The sequence below is a fragment of the Oenanthe melanoleuca genome, chromosome 3, assembly GCF_029582105.1.
Source record: "Oenanthe melanoleuca isolate GR-GAL-2019-014 chromosome 3, OMel1.0, whole genome shotgun sequence".
NCBI lineage: Eukaryota > Metazoa > Chordata > Aves > Passeriformes > Muscicapidae > Oenanthe > Oenanthe melanoleuca.
In genome coordinates, this window is record NC_079336.1 from 37,522,811 (window position 1) to 37,545,496 (window position 22,686).

At 36.8% G+C, this 22,686-nt stretch overlaps 1 protein-coding gene across 1 annotated transcript in view; it reads left to right on the forward strand.

The window, feature by feature from the left end:
• The window catches only part of KLHL32 (kelch like family member 32), a 120,472-nt gene that overhangs the window by 35,405 nt on the left and 62,381 nt on the right, over positions 1–22,686 (forward strand). Inside the window, exons 4-5 of the mRNA XM_056487855.1 lie at positions 10,764–10,871; positions 21,013–21,111. Of these exons, the coding sequence (XP_056343830.1) occupies positions 10,764–10,871; positions 21,013–21,111 (207 nt within the window). The remainder of the gene's footprint in view (positions 1–10,763; positions 10,872–21,012; positions 21,112–22,686) is intronic.

Here is a 22,686-nt window from a genome sequence, read left to right on the forward strand (position 1 = left end):
GTTCTTCTATTGGAAAAGATAACCATTGGTTCTTCTCATGTCACTCAATCCTCTCTTTTCCAGGCTGGAAACATTTAACTTAATCACATGCTATTTAAATGGAAGCTATGCAGGATGCTTGAGGAAGCTTCTTACCCCTCTCCAAAGTTTTGACAGCTCTGGTGTATGTTTTGTGAGCTGAGGGCAAGGCAGTAGGCAAGATGTAAATTTCTGTAGGGGCATAGGATTGATTTCTGTTCTGTTGTCTCTTGCAAAAAAAAAAAAAAATCTAAGCTTTGATTACCTTTTTAATTTTTTTTTTTTTTTTTTAATTTTTATTGCTGAGGATTGGGATGATTTTCTTTTTCAAATTAAACTCACACATTCATTTTTATAATTGCCATTTTCCAAGCCAACCACTTATTCCATGCAATCCTTTACAGTTTGTCACATTATCCATGCCTTTACTACCTTGCATAGCTTTGCCTCAATGGACTTTCTACCTGCAGTGCTCTCACCCTTTTCCAGAACTGCTCTGCATATGTTAAGCAGAGCAGAGTTGCTCCACTGGGACCATCACTCCCTGTGAAAACTGGTCTTCTCTTGTTCACTGTTTTATGTATTCAGTCACTTAGTCAGGCAAAGATCTCTCCTCTTTTCTCTCTTGCCTACTTTGCCTTCCAAGCATTTAAAGGCTTCTGTCAAGAGCTTTTTGTGAATCCACATTGTGAAAAATCAATGATTGTGGCCCAGCATAACATACTTTTCACCATTAGGCTGCATCCATTACTTCTATATGTATAGAACACAAGCTTGTGTGTGTATGTGTGCAAAAATCAAATCCCCTTAGACATGTGGAACATTCTTAGCTACTGATGAAATTACTGACCCTTCCAGGGCCTTAGAGTGCCAGTTATGCAAGAAGGCAACAAATGTACACAAAGCCCATTTTATATAAAAATTAGGAATGTTAGGACAGCTTATGAAATGTCAATCTGCATTTTCAGGAGCTCTTGTATCTGGCACTTAAGGAGCTCTTGTATCTGGCACTTAATCATGTACCTTGTCAGGGTTAGATCTCAGCCAAGAAGGAGTAGGTGTCAAACTTGGAGAATTTATGGGAATAATTAAATTAATGTTGTTGTGGTCTGTTAGCTCAGAAGGGGTTGGTTTGTTAGAGTTGAAGGAAAAGCCAAAGGATAAATGAGCATGTTCAAGTGCAGACAACTAAAAACAAAGTGAAGATATGATTTCATAGAGACATTTGTACCAGAGGAAATTGCTGATGGAGGGTAGAGCTTAGCTGATGATGAAAACTACTGTGACAAATGACTGCAACATTAACACAAGCTTGGTTAGTCAAGTCATTCTTCTTTTATTTTGCAAATTGTTAGTGTTTGTTTACTTTTTTGGTTTTTATCAGTAGAAGGATATGAAAAAAACAAAAATAGTCAGTAATCTAGTTTTATTACTTTGCCTTTATGTGACAGAGTTTTATAAATATATTGGTGGGAATTAAGGGTGGTGCTTTAGCAAAATTGTACTATATTCATAATGGAAAACAAGTTTTAGAATCATAATAGAAAATAGAATTATTTTAAAGGATATGAAAGTTATCTAGTTCAAACCCTCATAAAATGGGCCAGATAGGAAAAATACTTAGTGCAAACTCTGATAAATTGAACCCTTTAAGATTTCAGCATTAGACTCCTCACATAACAAGTATGCTTTTGCAGTTACAATGCAGAATAGAAGTAATTGCCATAGTTTACTATTGCTTGGAACATTTGGATGTCAGTGTCTAATGACATTCACACCCCATTATATAAACAGCTTCTTAAAAAGGTAATTATAATAACAACTAAGATTGTTACTACAGTTCTGTTAGATTAAGCCTTGCTGTACAACTATTGAATTGAGGCCTGCATACACTACATACATTAATGTGTCTTAATGGTATTGCATGAAGTATGTTTTTAAAATGAAGTCCCTTAAAAGTGTCCAAGTTTGGGTCATGTTTTTTCCTTGGAGGGGGGAAAAAAGTCACAAGCAGCTTTGTCTTCCTGAATTAAATATATTGTGGTAGTTAAAATGCTAGTTCAAGAGCTAAGTGACTTTTATTGCAATTTTATTCTGGGCTTGCTTTTGATATCAGTTGCTAAAATCATCAAAAGACGTGAACAATAGGCTTATGCATTCTCTGGGAAGCATTAAACCAATTTAAGCCAAAATTTGCAAATGTGACTCATGCTTTTCTGTGCTTGACTGGAAATGCTGGGAAGAAATCTGGTTTTAGTTATGCTGCTTTCTTTAATCTCCAAAAGGCAGGCCTGCTTATGGGTGTCTATTGTTAGGAAAGACTGTACATTATTGGAGTTTTATGCAGTACTTTGCATGGCAGTGTCCTTGCAATTCAGTTTTCTTGCATCTGCCATAAAATAAAGAATAATTTTGATATTCAGGACCACCTGTGGTGATTTATTCATTTTGAAATATTGGAACTAATAACTTTACTATATCTGTAATAGTTCACAGATTTGTGTGGTTTTTTATTGATACAGAGTTGCACACGGAAACTGTAGAATTATTTTGTTTCTATGGACTACTTATTTTGAATATGAGTGTTGTTAGTGATGATGCAGCAACTCATTATGAGTAGAATGCTACTGAGTTCCTTTTTCCATGTGGGTTAAATTACTTTTGTGTACCTAAGCAGAGCTTTGGGGAGGACACATTAAACTCTTTAACTCTGACTATCAAAACATGAATTATGTTTGATGCAGGTTCAATCAAGGATAAAACTTGCTAGCAACAAATTTTTGGGGATTTTGTTTGTTTGCTTGGCTGGGTTAATATACAAACAGAAAAAAAATTCTTGCACCCTAGGTTCTCTAAACAGTAGGGTAGTTCTTTATTGCAAATTTCATTACTTATTTTATCCTGAGAAAGGGATATCTTTTTGTATCCAGAGTGTAAGGTAACAAGTGCTTTGTATATACTCTTGATTTGGTAAGCTCTTTGGGGCCATGTAAGTATCCCTGTCTGACACTGACATACTAAAAGAAGCTCCAAAAGTTCAGTGGAATTTTCTTTATTAACAGTAATATGTGATATTTGAATACTGTACATAAAGTTATATAGTTTGCTGCTCAGTTTTATTTCTTTAACTATATATTCTCTTAAACTATGAATGATAGCTGACCTTTCAATTTCATGGGATCCATTTTAGTTGCTTGGCAAATGGTTAAAAACCAATATTTAGGTAGATTTCATAAAGCAGATGAATTACTGTAGGCTCATTTATCAGTGACTGATATTATGTGACATTTTCTCTGTGAATTTATATAGAACTTTTTTCAGAAGAATTGTGAGATGAGCCTCTTAATCATATTTCATGCAATTGGTATTGATGGATATGTTTTTCAGTGTGCAAGAGACTCCTGAGGACATGGCTGATTGGCTGATGATTGATTCAGGATAGACAGGCTTGAATTGGGAGAGAAACAAAGCCAATTACAAGAAGAACAAGGCACATTTTTACATGCTGTAAAGAAGCAGTCACATACTAAATTGGTTATTTGGATAAGTATACATTGCACATCTAGAGCATAGTTGATATTTGATGTGGGCATGGTCATCTGTCAAAGCAGTATTTTGAGTGCTGTTCATAGATTCTGAATGTACTCTGTTTTGCTGTGATAGGTGAAAACAGCAAAGAAAAAATGACAGGGCTTATGTAATGAAGAATAAGAACAGGAAGCTAAGGACACATAAAGGTTATTTCAGGAGTAATAGAACAAAGTAGATGAAATAGATTATGATTTATTTATTTAATATTACTGTTACATGAACAGGGGATTGTTATTTTTAATACAAACTGCAAAGCATAATGTTTTGGCCTGAAAACGTTTATAGCCCAAATAGAAAAGATTATGTCAGGACTGGATACTTAGTAGCCCAAGTGACAGATAAGCTTGGGTCCCAAATTAGAAAGAATGTGCCACTGATCAAGAGATCACTGATGATAATAAGATTTCTCACAGGCTTGAAGTTACATGTGAAAGGAAAACAATCTTGAGGTGTCATATCATAGCTGAGTTCCCTGAGCAGTGTGGGAGATTGATCTGAGATCTCTGGAGTGTTGGTTTACTTTGTTCATAGCTTTTCTGATGCCCGAGATGAGAAGTACAATCAATTTCCCATAAAGGAAAGGCTATGGTACAGGTGAATATATGTGCATATGATGTGGGAAGTGAATTTGAATAAAACACTGCCCTAAATGAAGATGCCATTTATTTAAAAATAATTTTAAAAATAACTCAAGTCAGTATCATTGTTTGGAGGCAGAAATTTGAGATGACAAATCAGCTTTTAAATAAGTAAAACAATGCTAGATAGTGGTAATTACTTAGAAAATTCAATGCAGCAAGATGAATAGCTAAGGAAAACCTTGGTGACTTAATTGATCAGTTCTTTAGCACTTATTTTGCTGAGTGGAGATAATTCTAAAGTATCCCAGGACATTCTTATTGTGCAGGTAGGTCTGTTTTTGAACAAGAATTTGTGTAGGTCAGGGTTGTGCTTTGTTGGGAAGTTCCAAATGTTGGTTTTGTGTTATAGTGGATTTGGATCTAGGGCTGCTGGTTGTTACCAAAGCAATGTTTGAAAGAACAGAGGGAGGAAATGTTACCCTTGGAGTTACTGTAGGTTGCTGTAGGAAGCTCATACTCACCCGTTTTTGAAAGCTTAGATTTCTTTTGAATGTTGCATTTAAAGTTGAATCAAAGAAAGATGGAAAGTGATGAATGTCTCTTCACAATCTTGCTGAGGGGACTTTGAGATATTTTAGGGGTTATTGCTATGTGCTGGAACCATGCACTTCTTTACTCCTAGAAGAGGGAGAGTATTTCTTGAAGGCCTCAGTCACAGTGCTATGTTCTTAACAGCATAAAGCATAACCATTTGTACCATTTACTTGTCTCCTGACACTGCATATGTTTTGATTCTGTTTCTTGCCTTTAAAAGGCCACTAAAATGTGTGGAATTCACTGACAAAATTTGCTTGTTTAAAATACTTGATTAACTTGATTAAGTTGTTCTGTGATCATTTGCTGTTTGCTATGACTGACATGGCTGGAAGGTTGATGTGTACAAATGAGGAGAAGCTTATTACTCTCATGGATATGGAACATCTGAGTAACTAAGAAAATTACTCAAAGGCAAGGAGCAATTTTGCATGTCACCATTGTGACAGTGAGCAATTTGTATTTTGGGGATTTTGACACACATCTTGTGTATCTCTTACCCAAGTATCTGTTCCTGAAGTGCTATGTTGTAAAGGAGTCCATATATGTTGCTGCAATGCTGCCTGACTGATAAAATCAATGTGTCTGGACATTTTAACAGTAATACATTATTCTGATTTGGTGATATTTTACAGCTATTATGCATTTTGCTTTTGAAAGATAAACAACATGCTGAGCATGGAAAGTCAGGCACAGTGACTGTGCTATGCATCTCCTACTTCAACTGCTCTGCCTGCTTGCATCAGATCTGATCACATCTGAGTCTATATACCCAGTGGCTGTGTGCCATTCAGTTTTGAGCTCTTGTAGTCTTTTGTTTTCTATGTTTTGTTTTCATTTTCTAAAGGTGCCTATGACTGCTGAGGGCCACGTTGTGAAACTACAGGTGTGCTGTGTTAAATGCCTACCAGCTTGCTATGTTTCATTGAAGTCAAGTTTTCAAAAGTCTCAGAATTTTTTTATGGCTTGAATATTTTTATCTAAGGACTTTGTGTTTTGTTTTCTTTTTCCTTTGGTTATAGTTCTGTAGCTTTATTTCTGTTTCAGGCCAAGATTAGAAGGAGAATGGAGGGTTGATTGCTTCTTTCCTTGAAAAAGAGGAGCTAATAAAGTATCTGCCTGCCCCACAAAAAAAAGACCATCCAAATCTCTAGCATCTGAAATGTGTGACCTCAGGTGGAACTATGAAAATGGAATACATCCATTTGTGCCAGCATGTTGAGACTTGAATTTTGGAGCAGTTGCCAAAAAATGGCAAGTGGATTGTACTTACTTTGCCGTGGGGGATTTAGTTGACTTGCTTAAGGTCTCAACTGAAATACCAGCATTTAAACAATCAATTTATTTACCACAATGTTGGCTAATTATATGACTGGGTGACAGAACAAAATCTGGATATTTAAAGAAGCTGGAAAAAATGATAAGTCCTCTCCTCAGTGGGTTTTATTATAAAAGGCATCTTTGGTTAACACTGGCAACTTGTACTTTCCAGTCTCATGAAGGTCTTGAAGCAGAAAAGAGGCATCATCAAATAGATTTTATTTCAAACTGAATGTTTTAAAATAAAGTATAATAGCATTGTTGAATGAAGTTAATAACTAACACAATTAACATTTAATGCTTAGTCAAATTTGGTAGCTTTTCTGATAGGTTTGACTTTGAGTTGTGCATTTGTCCAAATATTTTGTATTTTATTTGTTTTTCTTCTATGTCACTTCTGCATTCACCTGAGATATTTATCTTATTTCCTTGTTTTAATGTACCCAAGGGAAAAATAAAGCAGGCTAGTAGCCTTGTATTAAAAGCATGACTGATGGGTCTATATAAGCTCACAAAACATTAGAGTGTTTTCAGGGATGTATCTGAAATTGGAGTTTAACAGCTCAGCTATAACTCATCCTCCAGATATTGGTGAAGTCTCAAATCAGAATGTAATGGTCCATTTTTTTTTTTTTTTTTACAGTTAAAAACTATAATATTCAAGTACAGGAGTGAAAATTAAAGACTGAATTTGAGTTCAACTTCTGCCTATGGTAGAACAGATTTTTTTTTCATGCTGGATTAAACCTCAAAAACTGTCATGCTAAGAAGGAAATTTGCCTGCTGGTGAAGGCAGTGTGCATCAGTGAGCAGTATGAAGTTCATTTAAGTGGGAGACTGCTTTCCTGGAGGCTAATCAAGTTCAGATGAATGTGAACTATCTGAGGACCATTGCAGGCTTTGTCTTTTGATCAAATTCTTTGGCCTTGTTTCCTGAAAGATAGATATAGTTCTTACTCAGTTTCTAAAACCTTCACAGAATATTTGAGGTGTGACTATCTCAGTGGACAAGGGAAGAGCCACTTCATCCATCTGAACTTTTGTAAAGCTTTTCACACAGTCTCCCATGACATCCTTCTCTCTAAGTTAGAGAGAGGTGGACTCAATGAGGTAGATGGATAAAAAAGTGTTTTGACAGCTGCTTCCAGAGGTCAGTGGCTTAGAGTCCTGATGGGCATGAGTGACAAGTGGTATTGGGAATTGGGATCAGTTAATACCTTCATCAAAGTGATTAAGTGCACCCTCAGCAGATTTGCAGATGACCCCAAGCTGGGTGTTGCAGTTAACACACCTGAAGGATGGGATGCAATCCAGAGGGGCCTGGACCAACTTGAGGAATGGGCCCATGTGAATCTTATGTGGCTAAATAAGACCAAGTGCAAGGTGCTGCACCTGGGTCAGGGCAATCCAGGTATTGAGACAGGCTGGGGGATGAACAGATCAGAGCAGCCCGGGTGAGAAGGATTTGGGGGTGCTGGAGGATGAGAGGCTGGACTCTCATGAGCCAGCGATGTGAACTCACAGCCTGGAAAGCCAAATATGACCTGGGCTGCATCCAGAGCAGCCTGGCCAGCAGGGAGAGGATTCTGCCTCTCTGCTCTGTTCTCATGAGACCTCACCTGGAGTGCTGCATCCTGCTTTGAGGTCCTCAGTACAGGAAGGACTTTGGCCTGTTGGAATGAGGCCAGAAGGAGGCCACCAAATTGATTAGAAGGAGCACTTCTGCTATGAAGAAAGGCTGAAATAATTGTATCTGTTCAGCCTGAAAAAGAGAAGGCTTCAGGGTGTGTGTCCTTTCATGATGTAGAAAGAGCTTTCAAGAAAGCTAGAGAGGGACTTGTGATAAGGGTATGTAGTAATAGGACAAGGCTTTCAGTTTAAGTGAAAGAGAGTAGGTTTAGATTAGATGGTAGAAGAAATCCTGTGCTTTGAAGATGGTCAGAGACTTGGTGGGTGTGCTGTCCCTGTAAGTCTTCAAGGCCAGGTTGGGTGGGGCTTTCAACAAGCTGGTTTAGTGGAAAGTGCCTCTGTCCATGGCAGGGGGGTTGGAACTAGATAACCTTTATGGTTCCTTCCAACCCATACTGTTCTGTGATTCCCCACAAAGCTGTAGTTCTGTGTCTTAATGGCAGCTACAGTTCTGATAGCCCACTGCACTGTTAGACTATATCTGTAGTTATAAATAAGGTAAATGAGAGCTTGTTTTTTGGCCCTAAAAAGACTGGCATAACATGGCTTTTGACAATATGGCTAAACTTCTGTGAATATTTTGGCTTTGTCCAAGGTACATATTTGGAACAGCTGTGGCTTGAGTTGTCTCCTGGACCATAGTGTGGGCATTGCCTGGAGTGCTAGCTGGCAGGGATCAAAGCTCTCTGCTGGAGGCTGTGTTTCTTAAACTCTGTGGGTGATTGTGTACAGTGACTGAGTTCATGGCCTGATCCTGCTGAGTTCACTAAGTTAGGTGTAGTAATAAACCCTGTGTAAAGACCATGTTGGTTAAAATAACCATTTGTTAAAATAATCTCCTAAAGGTGAAGTTAGTAAGTGTACACAGAAGTCATATAGGAATGATTCCTGATTTACAGATGAGATTCAGTTTAGTGTTTCTTTGTATTTGTAAGCTTAACTCATCATGTGGAATATTATCCCTTGATCAGAATAAGAGCTATATTAGTAACCACACTGTATTTAGATGGTTCCTGTGTCCAGGTCTGTAGGGTACAGATTGTTTCTGTAGATTGGTTGGAGGACACAGAGGACCTTTCTCCTCTGAGCATTTCCAGCCTTTCTGCAGGCAGTCAGTGACGGGGTTGAGTGTACAGAAGGTGTGCAAATCTACCCCTCAGTACACAGGTGCTGCTTTGAGACTTTACTCTCTTTATTCAGGAACTGGTGTGTGAAAAGAATATCTTTCCAAAACATTTATCTAGTAGTGAAATTCTGAGAAGAGAAGCTTATCTCTTCCAGACAGCAACTGCAGGTCTGCTTTTCCAAAGAGTAGGTGGCTGATGAGTACCTAGCAGCTCCTGCCAAGCTCTGAAGCTTCACAGTAGCTACTACATGACAACAAAATATCCAACTCTGATTACATTTTTAACGGATAAGAAAAGTGGATGAACTTTATTTTTCTCCCTAGATATATTTCATGGCTGTATTTTACTGCATTTGTTTGATAAAGCTTTTAAACTATTTGTTGCTTCTTTTTTGTTGCCAGTTTGGGAGAAGCCTGATATCACTTTAATTCAATATAAATTGCAAAAATAGCAGGAATGACTGTATGATAAATATCATTCTTGTTTATATTGGATGACTTCTAGGAAACAGACTTATGCCAAATTATGGTGTTTTAATGATGAAAAGTACTAATATTTTCTGAAGAAATTACTTATTTGCAGAAAGCACTCAGTTCTTGAAGTGACCTGAGTTTAGGTGAATCATGGAATAGTTTGGGTAAAGATGATGTAGTCATTTGCATGTGCTAAATAGTTAGAGAGGATAGGACTGATTTTTTTCTCTTTAAATTCAGCATTGCTTGGTGGAAAGATTGCATATATGAAATCCAGTGAGCTTGTTGACTCTCTCAGCTTCTGCAGGTATCAGCCAGGGTACAGAAAGAAGATAGCAGGGTTTATGTTCATGAGAAGTGCTTTGTTACTGGAATTCCCCAAGGTGTAGTTTGGTAACCTCCATAAAGACACTGAGTACAGCACAAAACCTACTGGGAATGAGTTTAGACTTTCTTTAGTAGTGGCAGATGGCAGAACTGTTCAGTTTATTTGTTCACAGTTTACTGTTTAAAAACTGAGTGGAGTATTTTGTTAAAAAAGTGTGGGAGGGTGCCAAAAAATGGAGAATGGAGCTGATAAGTAGGGAAGGAGGGGTAGGTAGAGGTAGTGCAGCAGGAGTGCAGGTTGAGAGGGAGAAGAAGAAGTTTATTGGAGATGAGAATAAAAAGATCCTCACAAGGATTCAAGAGACTGAGTAGGATTGCTTCAGTCCAGAGACACTGAAGACAGATGATCTGGAAAGTAAGGCTGGATAAAAGGGACAATTGCTCTTCTCAGTGGTAAATTCAGGGTAATTCCATGGCACCTTGCCTATCTTCAGTTTAGACTTTATGATATGAGAAGCCAGGGCAATATCAAGTAAGGGGAAGTTGTAAGTTTAGGTGACTGCATCTCCATCATTCCTCTGCATTACTATTACATTGCTCACATTCCAGTTTAACATGCATATTTGAAAAGGATTGCTTATAAAAGTTGTTTTTTTAATGCCCCTTCACAAGTAAATGTGTATGGCTTCTTATATACCATGATACTATACCTAAATATTACTTTTAATGGTGCTTGTGTAGATTATTCTTTTCCCAGAGTCCAATTATCTTTTTTATTGAATGATACCTTATTGTGTGACTGTTCTCATTGTTTTCCTCTGAATTACTTAATTAAGAAGTATATATATGGAACAAAAGGATTTATCTCACATTATCTAGAATAAGTTTTTTTCTTTCCTTAATGATTAAAGGACTCAGTTGGAAGATCAATTGCTGTAGTGTTACTGAAAACTTGGTATAGCTCTCATTCTAACTCTCAAGGCTGCTGCTTTTTTGAATTCTTATCTAAAATTGCTTAATGGCATTTCTGTTTTTTTCCATAGGCAATGTTCAGTCTCTGCATGGTTGAGAGTGAAGCTGATGAGGTGAATTTACATGGTGTCACAAGCCTTGGTTTAAAACAAGCCCTGGACTTTGCATATACTGGACAGGTATTGTACAGTTCTTCAAGTTAAGAAACAATCAAAAGCCACTGCAGGCAAAATGAGTATTGCTGTTTTAGAGAAACTAGAAAATACTTTTCTTGTGCACTGCTCAGTACAAGGTATTTTGATTTAACAGATCTTAATTTTCTTGTGCTGTGGTGGACTTTCTCTTTAGAAGGATTTTAATAAAAACACTGCTTTATGTGCATCATTGTCAGGTAGGGAACCATGTAGGGCTTACAAGCCCTTTTTATGGTTGTCTGACTATTCATAAAATCTTCATGTCAGTTGAATCTGCTTGCTAAATTAAATGTAAAGAAAAGTGTTTTGCTTATAATAAATATTTATAAATGGCTGTGTTTGAAAAATTATGTAATTGAGGGGAAAAGTAGTCTCTTATTCTCTAGACAGATGCAGTTGAGGAATCTTTGTAAATGCTTATAGATACTGTACGTCTCCACTTTGGCCCTCTTTATGACCACAGATTAGGTATCACTTTGTGGTAATTCAGAAAATGCAGGGTGATGTTCCTTTTCCCTGTGCCTCTTGCCAAAAAAGGCCCCACCCCCCCTCAAAAAAACCAACAACAACAACAACAACAACAAAAAAAACCCCACAAAATGAACAAAAAACAAAAAAAAAGAAAAGTTAAAAAAAGGGAGGGAAAAAAGAAGTGTTTATGACTTGCCATATCTCTACACTGCATACTTGGACAGTGTTGCTGTGTGACTTTGTCTCAGTTCAGAGTTCACAGATGTGAGCTCAGAACACCCAGCTATTTCTGCTTTGTACTTTAAAATTCTAGATAGCCAAACTATTTCTGGAATATCAGTACAGTAGTTGAGTCCATTGACGCACTAATGACGTTCATTAGTTAATTTTGAAAAGGAGGGCTTAAAAATATATTATGATATTGTAAAGAGGTGTTGGGTCATAAAAATTTAAGGCATCTGCTTCCAAACTGTGAATTGAGTATGTGACCTTATGTGGGTCTTCTTTGGCTTTTGTGTTTGGTTGTTTTTTTTTTCTTTTTAAAGGAAACCAAATAGAAACAGGGAAAAAAAAATACCTGTTTTAAAGGAGCTATTTTTGTCACCAGCCCAGAAAACAGTTAAGCTTTAGCATTGGTCTTAGAGACTAGCACTTGAATTTATTTGGAAAAATTTCAGTTTGTGTTGTTTTAGAAAACATAATTAATTCAAAAATATCTTTGGTATAAATAATAAACAGAGATACCATACTATATTAGTGAATTAGCTGAAGATCTCAGTTCATGACTTCTAAGTGGTATGCTTTTTTAAAATTTCAGTTGAAAGCTTTTGTTAAAAATTGAATGTCTTTGATAAAAATGAAAATGTTAGGTACCTATACATCATCATATTAGTAATTTAAAGCTATAGGTTGATTATTCTGAAGGGAAAGCTCTGGTTAAATATAGGTGTGCGTGTATGTGCAGTTGCTCATACATATAAGTGATTTTAAAATGAGTTTTACTCTGTTATGTCAGACACACCAAGTGCTACTTTGATGCACAGACAAATGAGAAAGATTCTGTAGGAGTTATCATAAAAAGATGCTTTTGAAGCACAACTCAGTGAAATGTGGGTCTGAGAATTAGCAGTGTCTCATTTCCCTTTCATCCTTGGAATTCTCTTCTGGCACTGTGTTTGTATGCATTGAGCTTTGCTTGTGTTTTGACTCAGACTGACAGAATCTGGGTGAACACTTCTGGCTAAGAGAGTGGGAGTAATCCACAAAGGTTATTAATAAATAACTGGATTACTCCATGCTTACATCATAGGGTTCTGAAAACAGAATTGTCTTTAGCTTGGTTTGCAAACTCTTCCTGGTTTTAAAAGACAAACAAAATATTTCTCAGTAATCCAAAAGTCACTTGTGGCAAATATAACCTTGTGTTGCTCTGAAATTGTGGGTATCAAGATGTGATCTGAACTGCCTCTTAGAAGTGAAAACCATGAATTCTCTCCTGGCGCTTTTTTTTTTTTTTTTTTTTAATTTTTAAATCATATTTGGCTAAAATGTTGGTTCAAAAAATTGATGTTTCTCTAGGTAACACTGTGGAACTCCCTAAAATATCCATGTAGAAACAGATAAGTAATTAGTTGCAGCTTTCTTCTCTTTACTTCTTTAAGATACTACACTTATATTTGGCACATTACACTTCACATTGAGTGCAACTTTCTGTGTGAACTAATATACTGGAGACATCTGGTGGAAATATTTAATATTGCACAATGGCAATAGTTGATGCCTGCAGTTTTTGAAAATTATTAAAATGAAGAAATTTAATTTTTAGGATGACTGTGAAATCTAAAATTAAACTCTGTTATCCTTGCCTCTTTTGTTAATTTGAAATCTTCCTGCAGACTTCAAATACAACCTTCATGTTCCTGTCTGCTTAGGAAGACAGTACCTTATTGTAATTATTGTTGAAAATATCTTGCTTTTTAAGAAAAATTTATTTTTCAGAAGAAAAGAATGTTTTAAAACTCAAGTTAAGTATAAATAATGTAACTCCAACTGAACTAATGTATTACTATGGTCCTTAATAATTAAAAAGAAAGAAATTTTGGTAGAGAAATAAATAAAAACTGATAAAAGGAATGGCTGTAGACTTTGATTTTGTTCTTTGCATGTATGTTCTCATTAATCATTTAATAACAAAATCTTCAGCAAAAAAATGTCTTAGATATGTTTCATCTTGTCCACAGGCATTTTACTATGTAATCCCCATATTCAGAATTCAGAGATAGAACTCTTTTCCTGTTTGGTTGACTCTTTTCCTGTTGTAGCTGATGTATCCTTTCTTCCCAAAAGGGCTTTAAGGTCATTCTCTCTTCTGCTTCATAGCTGGCAGTGGTAAGGCCAGAGTCTCAGTAGGTAGATTATTCACCCTTTCTTTTCACAAGGGCATTTTGCAAGTGTCAGATATGCCTTGGAAGGAAGATGGATCAAGTACAATCTGTTTACAAACTAGGTGTTTTAGAATGCTCATACAGAGAAGCATTGCTAGGCAAAGAGTTTGGAGCTCACAATTCCCACTGTCAAAATAAAAGCCTTAATCACTGTCTCAGAGACTCATGGACATTGCTGTCTAGTCTTTTTGACTACATTTTTTTAATTTTAACTTATTTGTTAGGAGGAGACATAATCTTACTTGAAGGAAAGGGATAGCCACTAAATAGGTCAGTGGAGTTGGCTGACAAGTCAGAGGAGCACTGGCTTTAATTTGCCATGGATGATTGTGATCCTAATTCAACAAAAATACAAATAAAGGGTCCCATGCATACTGAAATGCTTCAGACTTGGATGTTTCTTCTTTGTTAATATGTTCTATCATATGTCTTTAATCTATGGCAACAAATATTTTGCATTTAGATAGAATTTTGAGGACCTCCAAAACACATTACAAAAGCAAGTAATCCCTGTCCTTATTTTGTTGCATAACAAATTAATATGGGAGAAAATAACTTTCCAAAGGCAGCATAGCACAAGACACTAGTGGCTTCTTAGTTCTTAATACCAAGTACTTAGTCCCATTTTCCTAAGTGGCTGGTCTGTCTTTTTCCCCTAGACTCTAATATTTTGTTTGTGTACTAATAGAAATTGCATCTTCCTTACGTTATAATATTATCCTGAATTAGCAAAGCTGAAATGAAAGAATTAATGAGGAAGCCCTTATGGATGAGGTGTTTTATGTTCAGCTCTTTCTCCCCAAGTGAATTTTGGGGTAATTTTTCCTGTGATTCCTTCTTAGCCCAAGATTAACACAGCCTTACTTCCTAACTGTGGCATTTTGAAATATTTTCTTTTATTAAAAGCCATATACAAAGTTGCACTTATAATGATTCAAAAATGGCCTTTACATTTCTCTTATTAGCATATTTAACAGGTTTTCTTTTACTCACAAAATGCTAATGTAGCACCAGTGTTTCAATAAACAAAATATATTATCCCAGTTACAAATCTAGAACTTCATTTTGTTTCCAGGTATATTGCTCCCAATATTACTTTAGTGCATTACCTGTGAGAGTTCTATTTAACTATTGCCTTTACTTTGTATTGTTAGTTTGAAACCTGTCATCCTCTTTAACAGGTGCTATTACTTTACCTGACAGCTTTCAGGAATTGGTAGAGTACCATCACATGATTTTTCAAATTGATGCACACAAACCTTTGATTAGTTAAAGTATTATCTTACAGCTCCTATTTGAAATTGTTCTTTTAGCTTTGTTATTTCTTTAACAAAAACCATGAAAAAGTTAACGATCTTCTTAGATAGTATGGAAATAATTGTTATTTCTAAGTACAACTACTTCTCCCTATAATTTCCTTGATTCCTTTGTAGAATCTTGGCTTTCATCTCTCATTAATTCCCCTCCTCATCTGATGTTGATGTTTTCTTGAGTGATCAACCAGGATTTCATCTGCCATTTTTAGTTAAAACCAGTGTAAGGCAGCTGTCAATATCTTAGTGCCCCTTATTGTGTTAATCCTCTCTCCTGGATGGAGGTGTATTGCAAAGCTGTATTGTGATGGTTGATTTTTCTTGAGTCAGTGACCTTCTGCATCCTGTGCACAGCAGTTCCACTGGCTGCTTTTAGATTAAAATAAATCAATTAAACTACCTGCTGTCCCTAGCAGAAGTGACTTCAGCTCTTTTCTACTGGGGACAATATGCCAAAGTCATGGATAACTGAATACAACAGGTGTGTGTGCCTTACTGTAAATATTTAATATAATTTTTCAATGCCATTTCAAAGCAAAAGATATTAATTTGATACTCAGATTTGGGAACTTCCCTTTTCACTTCTCTCAGGATAGTCTGATTTCTGTATCTAGCACTAGGTTACAGCTACTAGGTCCTAGGTTCACAGTTCAGACACAGATTGCCTAAAAGGCTTAGACTAGTACAGAGCTTTAATTAACTCACTTTATGCAGTTCATTGTAGAGAAAATTATTTGCTCGGGACAGGAATTAAGCCAGGGAGAAGACAGCTTTTCTAGTGCTGAAAGTGATTAAAGTAATTAAACACCTTCCCAAAGAATAGTGAATTTGCTTGGAGTATTGCTTATCCAAAGCCTCTTTAATTACAGTAATGGTACTTCATAGTGGTATGAAGCTATGTCAGGAAAAGTTCAAGAAGGACATAATGAAAAGGTGGCAGGTCAGTGGAACAGGTTGTCCAGGGAAGTGGTCATGACACCAAGCTTGTCAGAGTTCAAGGAACGTCTGGACATGTGATTAGTTTTGGATAGTCCTGCAATTAGCAGGGAGATAGGACTAGATGATCTTTATGGATGCCTTCCAAATTGAAATACTCTATGATTTCATGATGTATATGCTGTGAATTTAACATGGATTTTATTCTAATTTTCTGAAAAAAATATTACAATATATCAGAGAAATTCTGGTCATGATGCTTTCTGGCATTGGCTAATGAGACATTGGATTTTGTAGCAAGTGCTATCAAACGTTGTGTGCCAGGAGTTCGGGCAGTTGCCTGCAGGGGACTAGAACATTCTTTCCTCACTCACTTTTTTGAAGCAGCACTGGTCAATGTGCAAGGAGCTCAGTATTCAACTGAATCATGAATGAACAGGGAGATAGGCAGAAGTGCTTTCTGGTTGAGAGTGAAATGCAGTCTAAATTACTTTAAAATAAAAGTTAAGGCATTTGATTGCTCTCAAGCACACAGAATGATCTCCATCAAGTAAAAGCTACTGATACTTGTGTTTGATGCCTGTCTTGTTCAAAATGCTGATGACTACAAGTGGAGTCAAGGAGGAATTTTCTTTTTCATCAGAATGCCAGGAATCTTAGAATTTTTTTTTTCTTGTTTTCTGTGTTAAATTCCATACCATTTACTTTCTAGAATTTTCTGACAGGGCTTCATATTTTCTTACTCTTGGAAATGGAACTTAGGAGAACTTGGTATTAAGCACTAGGCAGCCACTAGTGTGCTGTGCTGTCCTGTCTTTGGAAAGTTATTTTCATAAATTAAACATGGCTCCATATTCCTTTATTGTTACAGCATAATATTGGTGCATTTTTAATGTGAATCATGCCACCATCTCACTTTTCCACTGTCCCACAAAGAGCTATATGGAAATGAGAAAATATGGGGGATATGTGAGTAACTGGAATGAAGGTGATAAAAGTGCGTCTTCAACCTCTCAGTCTTTGTCTGGGTATGCAGTTTAGCCTTCATGGGCCTAAAGTAGCTATTGCTTAGTGTCTTTAAAAATATGTGGATTAAATATAGTTGCCTGCAGTATTCAGGGAATAGAATGTTCAGATAGAAACCTCATGAGACTCTGCAGAGGTGATAGTTAATCTGGGTCTTACCTGCTCCCTCAAGCTGTAAATTGCTTTGTTGGAAAGGACAATTTAAGGAGTTTCCTTTTCATTCTTTTTGGCTGTTATTGCCCTCTTTGCTCTGACCTTCCAATTTAATTTTTTTTTTTTGTAGGCCTGTAGTGCTTTGTTGGGTGCAGGAGGGTGGGTGCAGGAGGCATTAAAAGACTAGGAGGACATTTTTGACCTGGACAATGTGAAGGTGAGGCCTGAGTAGTTTTCTTAGGAAGGTTGGTGGTTCTTACACACTCCATTGCCACCAGTCTCAAAGAAGATTGAAGAGAGAGGCAAGTTACATGATACCAGTTAAATATTTTCCCGTGCTTACCCACAGTCCTGAGGTGTTGGAGCGGATGGAGGTTGAGTTAGGAAAGGAAGAGAGAAATTTTGGGGTAAGAGGGATTAAATTCTAGTTTTGAACTGCTGGCTGGAGGGTAAAAATATGGGGCAGGGTGTTAAGGCCCATGTGTTTCTGTAACAATGGGGCTGGTTAGGAAATTTCTTTTTCTGCCTCAGTATTATGCTTTACAAGGCTTAATTTACCATTTTCTAGTTCTTGCATTTGCAGAGAAATTTCCTGCAATATATCCACAAAGTATAAGTTGGTAAGTTTCTAGATAGATTAAAATTGTATGCCTAAATATAGTGGATCTAAGAAATTGTGTAATCTGCCGTTCTGGATCTTGTGATCTCAGCATTCTGTTGCTAACAGCCAAATTTTGCATTGCTTCAATCCCATGGGCTGTGGTTCTACCACAATGAAGACCAGACTGTATTTAATACATCTTCTCTGTAGGGCCTCTGGCATGATTGAGAGTAGAAAGGCTGTTTTGAGGAACAGGTTTTCTGTTTGAAAACAGTCATTGTAAGAGGAAAGGAGTTTGTCAAAGTAGATGAGTTTGAAAGTCAAGCTTGATGGCTTAGGAAAGGAAGTTACTCATGTATTGCAAGATCTGCCCGTTGTATACAGGGAGAAGGGGGATTTTCTTGGGCACTATCATATGCCAGAGAGAAGCTGAAAGTATAATTAAAAATAAGAATTGAATAGAAGGGTTATTGTAAGATGCAGCCAGGTGCAATACCTGAATTGTATCTAATAATTCTTAATGTAAAAATAGTACAGCAGCCAGTCTTAATATAGCCTGTGTCATGGGAAACCACATTCTTCACTGGTGAAGGCTGCAGTTTTTGTCTGAATTTGATGGGTCCAAATTGTTCTTAAGGTTCTGCCCCAGTAATTATGCCTTGTAATGCTTGGGTTGAGGATGGACTACAAAAATGATTAAGCTTCTCTCTGTTTTTTCAGACTAAAATTTTTGATGAATTTTGAAGCTGTGACTCCAAGTGGAGGTTAGCTTCACTCTCCTTAGTTTGCAATAAGCATTATTCTGTTGACCTCAAGAGCTGTTGTTCTGAGAGTTAGGCAAGCAGAGGAGAGTCAGTCACTGTGTGTACATAAGGTGTGCATTTACTGTTAGTATTGAACTGGACAGCCTGTATGACATATAACACCCTTTGCTGGTAATTAATAAAAACCAAGCAATTGCTTTAATGTATCAAAGCTCAAAGGTGTGGAATAACTGTGAATTACCCCAGTTTCAGTAGAAGGAAGGCTTGCAATATTTTCTTCCTTCTTTGCTTAGAATTTTCTTTTCCTTGTGAATTTCCCAAGCATGCAATTTCCTGATGATGAACATTTAGCCTAGATGAATTAGTATTTTTGCCTGTATTCAAATGAGTAGTGAATAAAAGTTCAGATAGTTCCATTTAAATAAATTTTTTTAAGAGATAAATTAGACTTTCTTTTGTTATCTTGGGAAACACAAAAGTGGATCTATTTCCTCAGTAGAATATAGCTTGCATGGTATAGGAGGGCTGTAAAAATGGAAGAACATGTAGGAAATACATCTGCCACCTTGAAATGAACTTTTATGCGCAAATCACCTCTAGACAGTAGCCAGCCACCCTCCTTGCCTCTTGTCATACTTTTTATCTCATAGTGCTACTAGTGTTATTTGTAAATGGATTGCTCTAGCTTTAAAATACATTAATATTGTCACAGTTAAATATAGTTTGCCCATGCCTACAAGGTACTAGTCTGCTTAGGGTTCTGGTTCTCTGGCTGATAGTCAGTAACATGCCATAGGATGGCAGCTTCCTCAGTGTCAGTCATGTCTGAATAAAAAACACTCTACCTTGTTTAGTCTGACCTTCAGTTCGCACTTGAAAATACTTGAGAGGTTTATTTTTTGTTTGTTTGTTTGCAATATCCAGGTCTGTTGGAGATATTTCTGTGATTGCAGTCCATTCTAGCTTTCTTTCAACTACCTCTCATCATGCATAGCAACCTCAGCAGCACCAGCCAAAACCTGGATTGTGCTGGGCCTGATTCTCATGTACAGTAGAATCCTTACACAGATTTCTGGCTAGATAAAGAACTTTATATTTTATATAGTATGTAAATCACATATGATGTTAACTTTAAAGCCTAATTGATAAATGTAGTGATTTGCACAAGCGTTAAAGATGTCATGCACTGCCAGAACTCAATGTAAATGAGCTCTTGATGTAAGCAAGGATCCATCACCTTCTGTCCTCCTCCTAATATTATGTTGGAGATATTTTGTGGTTTTACTTGAAGAAATGCATACACATTTTTTTAATTTCCCTCAAAAATAGTAAAACTACAAAAGATGCAGTTGAGTGTCTTTCCTTTTGTTTTCCATTTTCCTTGTTCCACTGCATTTGAGGTATACAAATGATGCTGTGAGATAAAACTGAATTGTGTGAGCAGAAAGAAAAGGATCTGAAAGCAAGCTTTACTTCCCTGTGGAGCAGTGAGAGACTGACCTCATGTGGTGTGAAACCAAAGTTGCCAGGGGAAGTACAAGGTTATAATTGAATAAAGCAAGCATCTTTGAAAATTTAATTTTTCTCATGCATTTCTGATTTTTTTTTTTTTTGGATGTACTTATAAAATTTAAGTCTGGATAGTTTGGTAGTCTGATTGCTAATAGAAGTTGACCAGTGTCCATATTCCCAAAGACATTTTTGTGTCCCAAAAGGGATGCTCTAACAAGCTGACCCCAAGACAGTGGTCTATGAGCTGTGGCCCAATTATCCTTACTGCTGCCTGTACATGATTTTAATTGAAATGAGCAGGAGTTTTATGTGAGCAAGTACCTGAATAATCAAGCCCTTTTTGGCACTTCCCCAGCAACATGCTCATTGTGCTTTCAGAGCCCTGCTCTCTAAAACGAAGACAGTGGTTAGGAAAATTATAAAGTGGCACTGTTGCAGAATAGGCAGGGTGTTCCTAGTCTGTATATGTTTTACATGCATGAATAATATTAATAGTGGAGACTTCTGAGTCAGTTCTATTGGCCTGATTCATCAGTGTATGTGGAAGGATTTAAGTATACAGATAACAAAAGGAGGGTCTACTATTTTGAGAAATCTCCTTCTTAAGCAGAACACATTTAGCTTCAAAGGATTTAAGGGGTATTGTGGCTTAGAGACTCTAACTGGAAAAAGAAAATAATCCAAAAAAGTTGGTTTTTTTTGTTTTTTTTTAAAGTTTTCCTTTTGGAAATCCAGATGAACCTAAGAAAATCTATCCCTATTCTGTAAAGACTTCTCTATATGTTTAATTGTATTCTGTTCTTTATGTTAACATAAATATCTGAAATAATAAAGACCTTTAATATTTTCTACAAATATTCTGAGTACATCTTCCAGATAAAAAACCTTCCATTTTCTTTTTTACAGATCCTCTTGGAACCAGGGGTGATACAGGATGTCCTAGCAGCTGGGAGTCATTTGCAGCTGCTGGAGCTTCTCAGTTTATGTTCTCACTATCTCATTGAGGTGAGGCTTTTTGGCCTGATCAGCTGTTTCTGTTTGGTATACTTTTGTTTCAAGCCTAATTTCAGTAGGATACTATTAGTGCAGTACCTGGTGTAATCTAAATGGCAAAAACTGGATTTCAGGAGACCTGAATTTTGGGTGTAAATTTGGTTTCAGTTCATGGTAGGTGCTTTATCCCTCCATCTATTTTGTCCATTTCGTTACTGAAAACAAGAATGGTTTGCTAATTAATATCAACACATGGGAGTTTGATTCCCCCTTTTACTGGGAGGGAATCTTCTACCTCAGTGTACCAAATGTGAAGATAATTCCCTGTTGGGATCATGAGTATTGTAACAAATTCAGACAGATAATTCACAGCAGAATATTGATGTGTATTCCAGGGCACTACTATTTCTCACTGAAGGAATAGGGCTTATTATAATGGTACCTTATTCTCAATAGGCTTTATGCCCATGATGCTGTTGTCTTTAAAAAAAAAAAAATAAAAATTGGAGTTTCAGTGAAGTTTTTTTTTTTTTTTGCTTGGCTTGTATAGGAAGTGACTTATGATGATAGCAAGAACATGGCTTTGACGGGTATCTGTGAAAAGGCTTCTAAAAATAAAATGGCAATCACAGTTCTACAGAACTGTTCCCTCCTCTCGGTGACTTTTCAGCACTGCTTCTGAAATCTGATGTGTTAGCTGCACCTGGGCAACACTTGGGCCTGGAGATGCACATCAGCACAGTGCTCTTAGTGTGCTCTTGCCTTCCAGCAGCGTCCCTGCCTTTGAACAGTTGGAGTGTGCTGGCAGCACGCTGAGCTACTGAGCACCAGGGGCATCCAGCATCTCGTGTAAGAACTTCAGGATGCACTTAAAGGCTTTGTGTCTTACAGAGAAAGAATTTGTTCTTTGAGTGTTAACCTTAGGAAACCCTTCAAAATGTATATTCAGATAATAAGGTGGTATTAATTTGTGCATTATAAATTGATTAGAAAGTTAAAGGAGCTGTCAGAGTGCTGCAATTGGTGTAATTTTTTTCTTAGGAATGCAAGAAGAGATTTAATTTTTCTGAGAAAATAGACATGGATTGTGATGGGAAAGATGGTTTGAGAAATAAGAATTGTGAGATACCAAATAAGCCATAAACCATTTAACCTACTAATTGTCAGGCAGGAATGGGAAGGGGTTACTGTAATGAGAAAGACACAAATCTCACACTGGTAGTCATATACAATGTATTTAATGGTCCTCAAACAAACCAGTCAGTGTGATTATGTCTGATGCTGATATGGCTCTGACTTTGTCAGAAACTGAACTAAAGAGACTATTACAACAAAGAAGCTACAGAAAATATTAAAGAGTAAGGAAAAGTTTGTTTGTTGTGCTCATCAAGCAGGGATGTGAGAGGATGTAGGAAGAGAGCAGGTATATACTCAACATAAATCTTTATGCTAACTTTTTATGTAACCTGTGTTGAGTAGCCGCTGGTATTCGTAGCTCTTCTCTTAGCACCACCTTAATACTTTTAATCCCAAGGCCATTGCAGGGGAAAGACAGACAGCTACAGAGTTAGCTGAGCTTTGAATCTT